This window comes from Mobula hypostoma, chromosome 4 (assembly GCF_963921235.1).
Source record: "Mobula hypostoma chromosome 4, sMobHyp1.1, whole genome shotgun sequence".
NCBI classification, from domain to species: Eukaryota; Metazoa; Chordata; class Chondrichthyes; order Myliobatiformes; family Myliobatidae; genus Mobula; species Mobula hypostoma.
The window spans coordinates 170,779,490-170,796,563 of record NC_086100.1 but is presented as its reverse complement, the minus strand read 5'-3'; the positions used below and the strand labels follow the sequence as shown (position 1 = coordinate 170,796,563).

The window sequence follows — 17,074 nt, the reverse complement described above, 5'->3', positions numbered from 1 at the left end:
GCACGCACGACGTGCCCGAATTGCAGAGCGATGGAGACACACCAATGCACAAGTATAAATGCTCACAACGCACGTAGGCCACTTGCGTAGGTTACAGCTTCCATTTGACGCACAACTATAAATCAGCCTTTAGCCTCACACGAGTGCCAGGTGATGAACCATTCAAAAAGAGATGGTCTAACCAACTCTGATGTTCAACAGCTTCGCCATGACAAGTCCCCCACTCTCAACATCCCGAGGTCCATTCACAACCAGAAACAACTAAATCAGCCATTTAAGAGACTGTGATTACAAAAGCAAGTCGGGGGCAGGTATCCTTCACTGAGTGTTTTACTTCCAGACACCCAAAATCCTTTCCACCATTCACAAGACACAAGTCCACCACCGACAGGACACAGGTGGAGTATTCTTTATTTGCCTCAGTAAGTGCAGCTCTAACAACGCTGACACCAGCCAGAGTAACAGAGCCAGCTTGTCAAGTATCCCATCCACAACTCTAAACACTCTACAAATACAAGGGATTCCACAGGTGCTGGAAATCCAAAGCAACACATACGAAATGCTGGAGGAAATCAGCAGGTCAGGCAGCATCTATGGAAATGAGTAAAGAGTTGATGTTTCCATCAAAAACCCGAATTCAGGACCGGAAAGGAAGGGGAAGACGCCAGAATAAAAAGGTGGGGGGGGGATGGGAAGGGGGTCAAGCTAGAAGGTGACGGGTGAAGCCAAGTGGATGGGAAAGGTGAAGGGCTGAAGAAGAGGGATTCTGACAGGAGAGGAGTGTGGACCATGGGAGAAAAGGAAGGAGAAGGGGCACCGGGGAAGTGAAGGGAAGGTGAGGAAAAAAGAGGTAAGAGGCCAGAGTAGGGACTAGAAGAAGAGGGAAGAGAAGAGGGAAAAAAGATACTGGAAGGAGAAATCCAAGTTCATGTCATCAGGTTGGAGGCTACCTAGAAGGAATACAAGGTGCTGCCCCTCCACGCTGAGAAAGGCCTCAAAGATGGATACCTTTCCCACCCACCTGGTTTCACCTATCACCTTTTATTTTCCTCTCCTTCCCCCTCCCCACCTTTTTATTCCAGCATCTTCCAGCTTTCTTTCCAGTGCTGATGAAGGATCCCAGCCTGAAATGCCAACTGTCAACTCTTTTTCATAGTTGCTGCCTGACCTGCTGAGTTCCTCCAGCATTTTGAGTGAGTTAGTCTAAACGTGCCTCTCCTCTGTCACCGCTGCACAGTTGCGGAATGTTACAAGCCCTGGCAACTTTGGCAGCACCTTCAGTGTCTGCATTCTCTAAACCAGGGGCTCCCAACCTTTTGTGTGCCATGGACCCATACCATCAAGCAAGGACCCGTGGACCACAGGTTGGAAATTCTGCTCCAAGGGCACAGGCAACAGGTTCATGATACACCTGCTTGTTCCCTCCAATAATCAGGATCAGGTTCAATATCATTGGCATATGTCATGAAATTTGTTAACTTCGCAGAAGCAGTACAATGCAATACATCATAAATATAGAAAATCTGAAATACAGTAAATATATATATGCATATTAAATAATTGAGTGTGGGCACATGGCCAAGTGGTTAAGGCATTGGACTAGCGACCTGAAGATCGTGAGTTTGAGCCCCAGCTGAGGGAACGTGTTGTGTCCTTGAGCAAGGCACTTAATCACACATTGCTCTGCGACAACACTGGTGCCAAGCTGTATGGGTCCTAATGCCCTTCCCGTGGACAACACTGGCGTCATGGAGAGGGGAGTCTTGCAGCATGGGCAACTGCTGGTCTTCCATACAACCTTGCCCAGGCCTGCGCCCTGGAGAGTGAAGACTTTCCAGGCGCAGATCAATAGTCTGGCAAGACTAACAGATGCCTTAATATGATTAAATAATTGAATTAGGGCAAGTAGTATAAAAACAAATTTAAAAGAAAGTAACACACATCAAAGTTGCTGGTGAACGCAGCAGGCCAAGCAGCATCTATAGGAAGAGGCGCAGTCGACGTTTCAGGCCGAGACCCTTCGTCAGGTAGTGGGTTAGTGTTCATGGGTTCAACGTCCATTTAGAAATTGGATTGCAGAGGGAAGGAAGCTGTTCCTGAATCGCTGAATGTGGGCTTTCAGGCTTCTGTACCTCCTATCTGATGGTAACAATGAGAAGAGGGTATGTCCTGGGAGGTGGGAGTCCTTGATGATGGAAGCTGCTTTTCTGAGGCACCGCTCCTTGAAGATGTCTTGGATGTTATGGAAGCTAGTACCCATGATGGAGCTGACTAAATTTAGAGTTCTCTGCAGTTTACTTTGATCCTGTACGGTAGACCCCACCCACCCCCTCCCCATACCAGACGGTGATGCAGACAGTCAGAATACTGCGTAATGTTCTGAATTGGAAATAAATCTCTGTTCCTTCGTCTTTTACTAGGCTAAATCCTGGAAATCCCTACCCAACATTATGGCAGCACGTTGACCAGAGGAGAGCACCACCACCTTCTCAATGGGTATTAGCAAGGGATAAGAACTGCTTCCTGCTCATACCAGTAATACCCACAACCCAATGAAAACAAAACACACCTGCACACCATATCTGACAAGCTTCTCGCTCACCAGCCTAATTTAGTTTCCTTGTAAATGACCGTCAAATTCTTTCATTTTACAAACTTTTTCAAAATCCCCACAAGATTATTTATTGTAGTAAAAAGTGAACCCCTCCCTTTGATTAACTTTCATTCTAGCTTTACTTTTTGACAGATCTCTTGTACCTTCTTCAATCCTCTAACACCCTTTCTAAAATACAGTTGAAGTAACGTTTCAGGGGCAGCCTTGACAATGAAGTGTTAATGTTCAGCATTACCTCTTTACTTCGATTCGATGCTCTTCATTTATGGAATAGCTTCAACAGCTAGCTCTCCCATCCCCGGGAACAACAAGATTATTCAGAAAGATGGCTAGTGAAAACCCAGACTTATCAAATCTTGAAACAGCTGACCACATTAACAATGCGTCAGAAATGGTGCAGGCCTTATCTCAACAAGTGATACTGAAGTAATGTAGCAGTGGGTATTGTGAATCATAACCAGTCAACTGGACAGATTATGCATATTTTAATAACAGCGTTTCACCTCTGTGTCAGGAAAATGAAATGATGGTAATGTGGCCCATCGGACAGCCTCCACTGACCCACCGAGTTCCTTGTTTATTGTTGTCATAAAAACTTAAGTGGTTTACTATCGTCCTTCATGGAAGGGAATTTGTCATTCTTACCCATTCTGGGCCTTTAAGAGATTCCAAACAATGATGGGAGCAGCACTGTAGTGTAGCGGTTAGCAATCAGTGTTCACTTCCTGCTGTTGTCTGTGAGGCATTCTCCCGGTGACTGCATGGTACTCCAGATTTCTCACACTGTCCAAAGACGCAAGGGTGAGTAGACTAATTGGTCACAAGTGTGTAATTGGACAGCACAGATTCAATGGGCTGAAGGGCCTGTTGCCATCCTCTATTTTTTTCTCTCTTTTTCAACCCCACCCTTGGAAATGGCCACTCACGCCACTGAGAACAAGGACAATGTGGGACGAACAATAATTGTTGATCCCCTGACAAATGTAAAAAAAATAAGAACTGAAACACGAGAGACTTGCCAATGCTGGAATCTGAAGCAACAGTCTACTGGGGAAACTCAACAGGTCAGGCAACATTCTGAGGATGGAAGGAAACTGTCAACATTTTGGGTTGGAACCCTGTACCAGGACTTGAGGTCCCCCTTCCCCACCCATCCCACCAAACAGATGCTCTCTGATCCGCTGAGTTCCTCCAGCAGATCGTTCACGGAAATAAAAACCCGACTCAGCAGAAACAAGGCACCAAGCTACAGGTCATCACATACTGAAAGTGCATGCTGATGGGTAAAAAATGAACTGCAATACACCCCAGCAAGAGAGTTAAAGATAAAGGTGGCTTCTTTATCTTCAACTTATAAAAAAGCTAGCTCTGATAACGAAGAAAGTTTATCTCCAAAACATTTCTCCGGTGACCCCAATGGCCTGCTGTTGCTCCCCATCTCGCTCCGGTTAAATAACACATTCTAATATTCCAGTGTTAAATAATGCAATGTGTTGGCATCAACACCTTTCACTACTTCAAGATATCACTGCTTCACAGTTACTAAAATACTTGTGAGCCCTCCACACTGTAACCACTCTTTCCATTAAGAAGTTTACCAACCCTTGTAGGATTTTAAATTAGTGATGCCTTACTACCCATTGAAATAAACGGAATGTCTTGGGAGAGTCTAGGACCAGAAGGCACATGAGCATCCTTTCCAAACAGAGATGAGAGGGAATTTCTTTAGCCAGAAGGCTGTGGAGGCCAGTCATTGGGTGTCAAAGGTTTACGGGAAGCAGGAAGGAGAATGGGGTTGAGATGGACAATAAATCACCGTGATAGAATGATGGAGCAGACCCCATGGGACGAATAGACAAATTCTGCTTCTAAGTTTTATGGTTCTTATTTAAGGGACCAAGAACCCTCCTACTATTGAAAGTGTTTATTAAAGCTTGTCTGGGCTTTCCTTGGGCCAGGCACCATCTATGGAAAAGAGTGAATAGTCTATGTTTCAGGCAGAGACCCTTCATCACAATGTTTACACTTTTCTATAGATGCTGCCTGACCTGCTGAGTTCCTCCAGCATTGTACGTGTGTGTCTTGCTGTGGATTTCCAGCATCTGCAGATTTTCTCATGTTTCTAAGTTTTCCTTGCTTCATTGAATATAAATCCTAAGATGCCGGTGTCATTCAGAAGTAAGGAACACTGCTGACTGGTGTGACAAGATCTTCAAGTCGGACTCCAGAGTCACGATGATAATATCTAGTCATAGACACATTGATGCCATACTGCAGCAGAGTTTCCTCTCAACAGGTTTTACCACTGCTGAAAAGTTATTAGCAGTTTATGAATATTGTGTGACATTGATTAATAAGGGCCTCAACCAAGTCATAGCCACCATTGAAGACGCCTATTGAGATAAATGCTGGTGAAAGTCAGGCACAAGCAAGCAGGCTATTACATTCTTCCTTTTCCCACTCCTCTGTACTCCCTGCTCCTTTTTTAAAAGCGTCCTCAAACCCACAACCCAAATACACGAAGACAGTCCCACCTCTGTTTGATGAAATCCTCCAACTCTTTGCAGGTTTTCCGCCCATCGTTCATGTGCTGAATCAGATTGTCATAGCCAACCGTGCTGGTTATGTCTGTACTCTGGAAGCAGAAGAGAAATGAACAATTGGAACGGGGGAAAGCTCTTTACAAGGGATAGCATTTTAAAGATAAATCTATTGAAACACTCAAACTGTAATCATTCCTCCAAACTATCATTCCCTTTATGTTACAGCTGCACGGCCATCACACATCAGTGATCCCAGTGTTGTGATCAAACACACTGTTTAGAGACACCCAGACAGAATATGTTGCCTCCCCGGTGCCAGGGCCCATGGCATTCTAAAGGGGGAGGGTGAGCACCGGAAATCATGGTACATATTGGCACTAAAGACATAGGTAGGAAAGGTGAGGTGGTCCTGAAGAGAGATTTTAGGGAGCGAGGTAGAAAGCTGAAAAGCAGGATCCCCAAAGTAGCAATCTCTGAATTGATGCCTGTCAGTGAGGGTGAGAATAGGATGGCTCGGCAGATGAATGTGGGCTGAGGAACTAGTGCAGGGACCGGGGCATTAGATTTCTGGATCACCAGGATCTCTTCTGTGGGGTGGCTCTGTTCTTAAGAAATAAAATCAAATCATTAGAAAGAGGTGGAATAGGTTCAGAAGATGTAGAATCGTTGTGAGTAGAGCTAAGGAACTGCAAGGGTAAAATGATCCTGATGGGATTTATACCTCCAAACAGTAGCCAAGCTATGGGATACGATTATAATGGAAGATTTTAAAAAATGCATGTCAAAAGGGCAATGTTACGATCATCGTAGGGGATTCCTATATGGAGGTAGATTAGGAAAATCAAGTTGGCGCTAGATCCCAAAAGGGGGAATACATAGAATGCCTACTTGATTGCTGCTTAGAACATCTCGTGGTTGAGACCTGGAGGAGAAAGGCAATTCTGGATTGAGTGTTGTCCAATGAACCAGAATTCATTAGAGGGCCTAAGGTAAAGGAACCCTTAGGAGCCAGTGACCATGTTATGGTATAATTCACCCTGCAATTTGAGAAGGAGAAGCTAAAGTCAGATGTATCAGTATTACAGAGAGAGCAGCTGGCCAAAATAAATTGGAAGGGAACACTAGCAGGGATGACAGCGGAGCAGCACTGGCTGGAATTTCTGGCAGCAATTCGGAAAGCATAGATACATCTCAAAGAAGGAGTATTATTCTAAAGGCAAGATGATGCAACCAAGGCTGACAAGGGAAATCAAAGCCAAAAGAAAGGGCATATAATACAGCAAATATTACTGGGAAATTAGAGAATTAGGAAGCTTTTAAAAACCAGCAGAAAGTAACTAAAAAAGTCATAAAGAAGAAAAAGATGGAATATGACGGTAAGCTTGCCAATAATATTAAAGAGGATACCAAAAGTTTCTTTAGATACATAAAGTGTAAAAGAGAGGCAAGTGTGGATATCAGTCCACTGGAAACAACGCTGGTGAGGTAGGAATGGAGGATAAGGAAATGGTGGACGAACAGATTAAGTACTTTGCATCAGTCTTCACTGTGGAAGACACTAGCAGTGTACCAGAAGTTCGAGAGTGTCAGGGGGCTGAAGTGCATGAAGTTGTCATACAAGGTGGAAGGTGCTTGGGATGCTGCAAGTTCTGAAGGTAGATAAGTCACCTGGACCAGATGGTCTACACCTCAGGGTTCTGAAAGAGGTGGCTGATAAGATTGTGGAGGCATTAGAAATAATCTTTCAAGTATCAGTGGATTCAGGCATGGTTCAAAAGGACTGGAAAATTACAAATGTCTCACCACTCTTCAAGAAGGGAGAAAGGCAGAAGAAAGGAAACTACTGGCCAGTTAGTCTGACCCCAGTGGTTGCGAAGATATTGGAGTTGTTGTTAACGATGTGGTTTCCGGGTACTTGGGGCCATGTGATAAAACAGGCCACAGTCAGCATGGTTACCTTAAAAAACATCTTGCCTGACACATCTGTTGGAATTCTTTGAAGAAATAACAAACAGGATAGACAAAAGAGAATCTGTGGATGTTGTGGATTTTCAGAAGGCCTTTGACAAGGTGCCTCACATAAGGCTGTTTAACAAGTCTTCAGCCCATGGTGTTACAGGAAAGATACTAGCATGGGTAGATCATTGGCTGAGGACAAAGAGTAGGAATAAAGGGAGCCTTTTCTGGTTGGCTGCCAGTTACTACTGGTTTTCCACAAGGGTTTGTGTTGGGACCACTTCCTTTTATGTTATATGTCAATGGTTTGGATAGCGGAATTGATGGCTTTGTGGCCAAATTTGCGGATGATACAGAGTTAGGCAGAGGGGCAGGTAGTTTTGAGCACGTAGAGGCTACAGAAAGACTTAAACAAAATAGGAGCAACACACACAAAATGCTGGAGGAACTCAGCAGGCCAGGCAGCATCTATGGAAAAAAGTACAATCAATGTTTCGGCCCAGCACTTTGAGAGCGTTGCTCGGATTTCCAGCATCTGTAGATTTTCTCTTGTTTCTAACAAAATAGGAGAATGGGCAAAGAGGCAGACTGATTACAGTATCAGGAAGTGTATGGTCATGTACTTTGGTAGAAGAAATAAAAGGGTAGATTATTTTCTAAATGGAGAGAAAACTCTGAGGTGCTAAGGGACTTGGGAGCCCTCCTGCAGGATTCCCTAAAGCTGAATTTGCAGGTCGAGTCAGTGGTGAGGAAGGATAATGTGATGTTAGCATTCATTTTGAGAGGAGTAGAATATAAAAGCAAGGATGTAATGTTGAGGCTTTATAAGGCACTGGTGAGGCCTCACTTGAAGTATTGCGAGCAGTTTTAGGCCCCTTATCTAAAAATGAATGTAACACACATCAAAGTTGCTGGTGAACGCAGCAGGCCAGGCAGCATCTATAGGAAGAGGCGCAGTCGACGTTTCAGGCCGAGACCCTTCGTCAGGACTACTAGTCCTGACGAAGGGTCTCGGCCTGAAACGTCGACTGCGCCTCTTCCTAGAGATGCTGCCTGGCCTGCTGCGTTCACCAGCAACTTTGATGTGTGTTGCTTGAATTTCCAGCATCTGCAGAATTCCTGTTGTTTGCCTAAAAATGAATGTGCTGACATTGGAGAGAGTTCAAAGGAGGTTCATGAAAATGATTCTGGGATTGAAAGGCTTATCATACAAGCAGTGTTTGATGGCTCTAGGCCTGTACTGTGAATCTGTGGAATTTGTTGCCATGGGCAGCTGCAGAGGCTGTTAGTGGGTATATTTAAGGCAGAGGTTGATAGATTCTGATTAGTCAGGACACGAAGGTGTACAGGGAGAAGGCAGGATATTGGGGCTGAGAGGGAAATGGACCAGCCATGACGAAATGGTGGAGCAGACTCAATTGGCAAAATGGCCTAATTCTGCTCCTATATCTTATAGTCTTAGCTGCTTTCTGTGTTTATCTAATCTACTTACTCTACTGGTGACAGATTGGCTGCTACAGGTCTAAAACTGAGCAGCTGACCACCCAGTAACACACAGCTCTGAATGAAGTTAGAACAAATGTTCTGAACAGCCAGCTGAGCTGTAAGTGTGCAGGGAGACGAAGTGTGAGGTCTTTGGTCAAACACAGTGCAAAACAAATGTCTTGCACTTAAAAGCAGTAAACTAGAAGTCATTTTATATATATACACCCATTGCTTTTTGTCTTAATCATTTTGCACATATAACCCAGATCTCTCTGTTTCTCTACCCTGCTAGAATTGCACACTCTGGTTTAAATTGCCTCTTCCCAATTCATAACACAACATTACTCTGTGCCGAATTTCATCTGCCACTTTTGTTCACTTCACCAATCTAAATACTTCCACTTGAATTCTATTACTACCTTCTTGATAATTAAAAAACACAATGGAACCAATCCCTGGGAGAGACTATTGTAGACTTCCCTCTTGTCTAAAACAAAAACAACTGTTCACTACTATGCTATTCCTGTCACTTAAACATATTTAACATTCTTTTGACCAATCAGATTTGATCTTGAATACAGGCCGCTGCACAGTATTTTAACAATGCCGTTTTGGGAGTCTGTCCATGCATCATATCGATCACATCCCCCGCATTTAAAAAAAAGTTATGAAACTAATTAAACTGAATTTGCCTTTAACGAGTCAGGACTTGGGTCACAGACAGACGAATGAGACTAGCCCTGTTTGACACCATTGTTAACAAGGATGAGTGAGGCTTTTATCTGTGCTGTATAATTCTGACTGGCCAGTTCGCTCAGTGTATCCACACTAACTTAGGTGACAACTATCATCTAATGCTATCTAAAAGTTTCCCCACCACTGAAATTAGACTGATTAGCTGGTGTTGCTTGGTCTATCCTTACATTCATTTTTAAAGACACATCTTAATACTGGATCTACAGATATTTAGAAGGTTATGGTTAGTAACTCAACTCCAGTTTCCACCAGGCGCCAAGATGCACTCCATCTGGACTGGCCGATGACTTTAGGGATAGCCACTTATACACCCTGTTACTCAATTTCATCTCTCTTCCTCTCTCTTCTCCCCTTCTTTTTTTCTTCTCTTTTCTCTCTCTCTCTCTGTATATGTGGTCAAATAGGGTAGATACACACACATATAAGCATCATCCACTGACTTTGATTTTAATCAACTCTCCCTTTCTTGCTAGTGATAGAGCAACTAAACTATTGACTGTCTAATTTCTGAATGGGTATTGAACCCATGAACACTACCTCATTACTTTTTTATTTCTATTATTTTGCATTACTTATTTTAAATTAACTATTTAATAGACATAAATATACACTTACTGTAATTCAGGTTTTTCCCCTATATTTATCATGTATTTTATTGTACTGCTGCCATAAAGTTACCAAATTTCATGACATATGCCAGTGATATTAAAATTTAACCTATTCACAAACCATCTCAACCTTTAAAGCCTTCCACTGTTCAGTTAAGAGTATTTTGCTCCCAAGCTTGGGTTCTAATGCACCCAGATAGGGTCTGTTCTTACCCCAATGGAATTAGCCCTTCTCCATCTGACTATCTCGAGTGGTCTATTTTCACTCCCTTTTCTGCTCTAAAAGTTATCATACCACGATCACTGTTCCCTAAATGGCCCTTACTAACACTTGCTTCATTTAGCCTGAACTGAATTCACCAATGCATCTTTTCTCATAGGGTTTTAAATATTCTAGGGGGAAAATATCCCTCCGCTCTGCTTTTTATATTGGGGTCATGTTTCTGTACAGGTCTGTTCTTGGATATTTTTCCCACTAGTTGACAGCCTTTAGATAGTTCAGTGACGCCCCATCTTTCCCTTTATTTACTGAAGAGCTTGTATCCCCTCCAAGAGGACCACAACCTTGTCATGGCTTGGAGGCTTGTGTGCCTCAATGACCCAGAGAGCTATGTTGGCTGGAGTCAGGGCCTTATGCTTGGTAGGGTCACCCATGCCAAACAGGTCAAAGGGTATGAGGCCACACCAAGAATGGTGCATCGGTCCTCCAGTCTCAGGGGTTCAGCTCAGCACTAACAACCCTGACCGCTCAAACAAATTTGTTACGGAAACAGCAATGAAGAATCCTTCCACATCTGAGTGTTCCTGTGTCTCCACTTGGGACTTGTACGATTGACAGTAGTGAAAACCGAGAGGAAGCTACTGACATGATGAAGGAAGCCCTGAACACCACCATGGAGGACCTTCATTGCTGCCCTAAATGATTAGTGAGTAAATTGTATGTAGGAATAGTTAGTATCCAGCTCAGCTGCTTTTTTTCCTTCATTGTCTCAGTATCGAAACCCAAACCCTGACCCTTACACAGCCACTTTCACTTCTAGCTCTCCCACGTAGTTTGCAAACCTCTGAATCCTCTTAGCACTTGCTTTTAGACTGGTCCTGTCTAAAATTGTATTTCCTTTGCCAGGTATATTGATTTCTAGTTTGTTTACCTTTTCCCTCATCAGTGCTACTTCCCAAACCCATTGATTGGCTGATTTGGTAAAGAAACACCAATGCCAAGAAAGAGTGAAGTCTACAGAAGGTGGTGGACGCAGAAACTCCCGGTCCATCACAGGCAAAGCCCTCCCCACCACTGAGCACATGTACATCAGTGACCCCCACCGTCCACATCTCGCTGCTATCATCAACAGGAAGTACAGGAGCCTTGGGTCCTACACCACCAGGTTCAGGAACAGTTATTACCCTACAACCAACAGGCTGGCTCTTGAACTGGCATGGGTAACTTCACTGTCCAAACCTCTGCACTGATTCCACGCCTACTCCACAACTCATGTTCTCAATATTTTTTTATTCGGGTTTTTCTTGCACATTGGTTGTTTATGTGTTGTTTTTCATAAATTCTGTTGTATTTCTTTATCTTTCTGTGAATGCCTGCAAGAAAATGAATCACAAGGTCGTATATGGTGACATATACATACTTTGATAAAATTTACTTTTGACTAGAATTATGGAGACGAACGGCATGGAAACACCCTTCTGCCCGTCGAATCAACACCCGACCATCAAGCACCCGTTTTTACACTAATCTTACCCTACCCTAACCATTTTATTTTCCCCACTTACCCATCAACCCCCTCCAAAGACTGCCACTCACCTACACACTAGGGGCAATTTATATTGGGCCATTAACCTACCAGCACACTGGAGAAACCCTGCATCCACAGGGAGAAGATGCAAGCCCCATAAACGAGTCACTCGAGGTTGGGATCAGGTTGCCTGAGAGGTGAGGCAGCACCTCCACCAGCTGTGCTGTCTGAATTGGTTTAAACTTACTCTGCCAGGATAAGGATTAGCTGTATCTGCCACATGCACATCAAAGCATACAATGAAATGCGTCGTTCACCTCAAATCAAATCAGCTGGGGGCCACTCACAAGTGTGGCCATGCTTCCAGCACTAAATTGACTCACCCTAATCCTAAACTTTAGAACATGGGAGCGATCCCACACAGTCACAGAGAGAAAGTACAAACTCCTTATGGGGAGCAGCAGGAATCGAACCCTAAATCGGTGATCACCATCGCCGTAAAGCACTTGAGCTAACTGCCTCATTGTTGGTGTAAAGTGACTGCACTAACCCCTTCGCTATTATGCCACCACTGATCTCCAGTCCACTGAGGTACAACCCACCCTCTCGCAGGAGTCCTGCCCCAGAAATCTCAGTGCAGCAACACTGCACCATTATTCTCACCACACACTCATCCACACCATCTTCCATCCTCTCTCCCTGCCACTGGAAATTATAGAGATCTTGCTCCTCAGACTCTTTGCTAATTCAGGGCAAGTCCAACACATGGCTCGCGATCAGGTGCAAAATCACTCCAATATGATCAAATGAAAGGAAGGAGAATGGGAAAGTCAGTGGTATGCTGCTACAGTACATCTGCATTTCACAAACACACAACTTCTGTTCAGCATTTTATCAAAACACGGAAGTGAGGGAGGTGGAGGGACGGGCAGGTGCAGCTAGAGTGCTACACCTGTCCATTCACCTCCTTCCTCAGCTCCATTCAGGGCCTGAAACAGACCTTCCAGGTGAGGCAGCCCTTCATCTGCAAATCTGCTAGAGTGGTCCATGGTGCCTGGTGCTCCCAATGTAGTCCCTCCACACTGGTGAAGTTAAAAGACTGTCCCGAGCCTTACAGGCTCATCAGGCTGGTGCTTATGCCAGTTTCCGTGGCGTGAAGCGACTGAGAGTACGAGACTCCCCCCCGGACAGGACACCAGTCTATCACAAGGTTAACCCCCAGCATTTTGCCAGTACCCATTCTCAGCTGGGTGGACTGGAGCAGTGTGTGGTTAAGTGCCTTGCTCAAGGACACGACACGCTGCACCGGCTGGGGCTCGAACTCACGACCTTCAGATCGCCAGTCCAATGCCCCAGCCACTTGGCCACACGCCACACACCCACATTGGTGAGAACCGTCATAAATTTGGGGATTGCTTCGTCGAGCACTTCCGTTCCACCCACCAAAAGTAGAACTTTCCAGAGGCCAAGCATTTCGATTACAATTCCTATTCGTGTTCCAACATGCCAGTCCATGGCCTCCTCTTGTGCCAAGATGAGGCCACCCTCAGGGTGGAGGAGCAACACCTTATTTTCCATCTGGGTAGCCTCCAACCTGATGGCATGAATATTAATTTCTCCTTCTGGTTTAAAAAAAACATTTCCCTCCCCTCACCTCTTTTTTGATTCCCCACTCTGACCTCTTACCTATTCTCACCTGCCTATCACGTCCCCCTGGGTCTCCTCCTCTTTCCCTTTCTCCTCTCCCATCAGATTCCTTCCTCTCCAGCCCTAGCCACCTATCTTCACCCAATACCTTCTTGCTATCTTTCGTCCCTTCCCCTCCCTCCTTTTTATTCCAGTTTCTCCCTCCTTCCTTTCTAGTCCTGAAGAAGGGTCTCGGCCCGATATGTTGACTGTCTATTCATTCCCATTACCTGACCTGCTGAGTTCCTCTAGCATTTTGTGTGTGTTGCTTTGGCTGTCCAATGCTGAATCCAGCTTAACATTTTTTTTTTAAGTCATTTACCAGCATTACAGGATATAAAACTAAACAGAAAATTCATTTTTCCAGAAGTGGTTATGAAAAGGGTACACAAAGGGAACATAGCAGATGTTATGCATTTTATATTTTAAAAGCTTTTGAGAAACTTCAAACAGCACACTTGATCACCTGACTTATTATAAGTAACAGGGCATCTAAAATCAGGCAACAAACAACAGACTGGGTAAAGAAATGACAGCATGGAAAAGGCATGTTTATTTTGAAAGACCAGGATACGACGGAAAATTAAAATTCCATGAATATCAATGGTCACAAAGAATTCAAAGATTCAAAGATCTCTGCTCCAGCTACTGTGGTACTACGACCAAGGCCTGGGCCTAGTCTGGCTGCTCCAGGGAGTGGATCTCAGGACTCGGTCTGCTTCGGAACATTGTCACGCATTTCTACTGTTCGCGTGATTGTGCTTTTCTCCCCACTTTCTCTGCACAGTGGTATTGGCCCTTTTTTTTTAAAAAATCAGGTTCTTCGGGTCTCTTGCTTTGTGGCTGCCTGTAAGCAGACAAATCTCAAGGTTGTATAATTTATACATTCTTTGATAATAGATGTACTTTGGATACCAGTGGTTACAAAGAATTGGAGGAAAATATCCAGATGTGAGAGGCCACAAGACAAACATTTTGAAATAAATCGCTGAAGGAAATAAGAGCCCAGAATGTGCTGGGATAGGATGTGATTGAGAAAACTTGCTTTTCGTTTAAACAAAGGAACTTGCATGACAGAAAGAGGAATAGAAAAACATGATGCAAAATGGGATAGGAAGTGGAAACTCGTGAGGGGCATAGGTGCCTGCACAGATGGGTTCAAAGGCAAGATTCCCAACCCCAAGTTGGACGTTTGCCCTTGTTGTTCTTCAATGCATTTGAAGCATTTTAAAAATACATTCCATGTAACGAATGATCTAAAGCTAAGTACAGTTGGACAACATTCAAGTCAAATCACTGGATTTCCAATGGAACTTATTTCAGCAGTGTAAGTAAGGACAAAGGCCAGCTCATGACTTTGGTGAGGGAGTTTAGAAGAATGAGGGAGGCAAATCTCATTGAAAGCTATCCAATAAGGCCTAGATCGTGTGGAAATGAATCCCTATTGTGGGGGAGTCTAAGACTAGAGGGATGTCCCTTTAGAACAGAGATGAGGAGGGATTTCTTTTGCCACAGGGTGGTGAATCTGTTAAATTCCTTGTCTCAGACAGCTGTGGGGGCCAAGCCGTTGGGTATATTTAAAGCAGAGATTGATAGTTTCTCGATTAGTGAGGGTGTCAAAAATTACAGCAAGAAGGTAGGAGAATGGGGTTGAGAGAAATAAATTAGCCATGATCGAATGGTGGACTAGACATTTGCTTAAATGCTTAATTCTGCTCCTAGGTCTTATGATCTTTAGGTCTAATGGACAAAGAGATATCTACAGATGTTATTTACATGAATTTTCAGAAGGTATCCAATGAAATTTCTCAAAAAGATAACATTAGGTAGAGGTCAAGCTCATGAAATTAAAGGCAAATAGGAAACTGAACAAGCAGCAGGAAGCAGAGAACAACAATACTGTGGAAGGAAACCCCACTGGATATGTAAGGGACTCATTCCTAAGTCACTTCGTATCTTAACAAACCAACAAGAGAACTCGCTATCTTCAGATCCTCCCAAGGATTAACTGACAGTTTGATAGTTTTTTTTGGGAAATGTAATCATAATGCAGTGGTGTTTTATGTAAACATTAGAGTGATTTTAATCTGGTCCGAAACTTTGGTTTTAAATCCAAATAAAGTTAACTATGAAGGCATGGGGCACGTTGGCTTAGGAAGATTGGGAAACTACTTTGACAGATATGAGACAAGTGGCATATAGTGGAAAACTACTGGTCTAGAATAAAAAAGTTCAAAGATAAAAGCAATAGTTTAAAAAAATATTGGAGAAATTAATGAGACCAAAAGGCAATAAATTCCCAGGATCCAGTGACCTGCATCATAGGGCTGGAAGATGGAGGAAGCACATCTTCCAAAGAGATTATACAGATTTCACTGATTGGGAAGGGAGCAAATGTATTGCCACTTATTAAAATCAGAGGGAGATAGAAAACAGGAATATCAGCAGGAGGGGAAATGCTGGAATCAGTTATTAAATCAGTAATGGAGCACCTTACAAAATAACAATAAGGCCTAGGGAGTGTAGAACAGGATTTATGAAAGGGAAATGGTGCCGAATAAATCTGACAGCTCTTCTAACAGTGTAACTAACAGAGCTGGCAAAGGTGAGCAGTTGATGTGGTGTGTTTGGACTTCCAGATGCCTTTAGATAAGGTGCCAACTGTTGACTATTATGCTGAATTAGAGCATGTGGCATTGGGAGATAATCAGTCTTCAATCGAAGCTGGTATATTATCAGATAGAAAGCAGTGACTAAGAATAAGTGGCTCATTTACTAGCTGAACGGCTGGACCAGTAGCGTTCCACAAAGTGCTGCAACCTCAGCTGTTCACAATCCTGAGCAATGAACTATACAAGAACATCAAACGTAATCAGTAGATTCGGATAACCGGTCCATCAGTCAGTCAGGGAGAAGCCAGAAATGGCTGGGAGTGAAAATGAAACGATTTTACTACTTCAGCAAATTAGGACCTATGAAGAATTTGAAGACAACAACAATCATCTTGAAAGCTGCATTGAAAATGAAGATTTGGAGGATCCATTGTCAATAGCATTGTATGAAGGCAGTCCTTTATCTGCACTAGGAGTCCATGCTCATTTTGTTCACTGACAGTTAGTCAAAAGAATACGACAACATGTTGGCTGTCCATTGTAAACACAAAGTAATCTGCAGACGCTGTTGTCAAAGGAACACTCACAATGCGCTGGAGGAACTCAGCAGGTCAGTCAGCATCTGTTGAAAAGATTAGTCGACGTTTCAGGCCGAAACCCTTCGTCAGGACCGAAGGAAGAACTTTGGGGAGGGTTTGAAGAATGCTGGTAGTTGAAAAAAACAGTAATTTTTAAGACAAAGGAGTGGGGGAGGGGAAGCAGGGAGGTGATTGGCAGGAGAACAATAGTAGAAAGAGGCGGAACTATGAGGGAGGTGATGAGAAATAGGGATAGAGGAAGGGAGGGGGAGGGAATTACCGGAAGTTGGAGAATTGGCTGTCCATTGTATCAGACAACGATAGTGAAACCTTTCCAGGAAAGTTTTTAAGAAAAGGTAAAAGCCATAGCATGGGTCAGTTCCACTCTCTAGACCTTGGAAGTCCGGGTCCAGTGATACAAGTAGTCGTCGCATACTGTGGTCTTTCCTTGTTGCAGTGGATAACCACAACTCTTGTGCCTTATCATG

General features: G+C 43.7%; 1 protein-coding gene across 2 annotated transcripts in view; it reads right to left on the bottom strand.

Annotated features, from left to right (window-relative positions):
• pstpip2 (proline-serine-threonine phosphatase interacting protein 2) overlaps positions 1-17,074 on the bottom strand; it is a 143,139-nt gene that overhangs the window by 94,318 nt on the left and 31,747 nt on the right. For both annotated transcript variants that reach the window (XM_063046994.1, XM_063046993.1), the window contains exon 2: positions 5,149-5,249. In XM_063046994.1, coding sequence (XP_062903064.1) covers positions 5,149-5,249 — 101 coding nt within the window. The remainder of the gene's footprint in view (positions 1-5,148; positions 5,250-17,074) is intronic.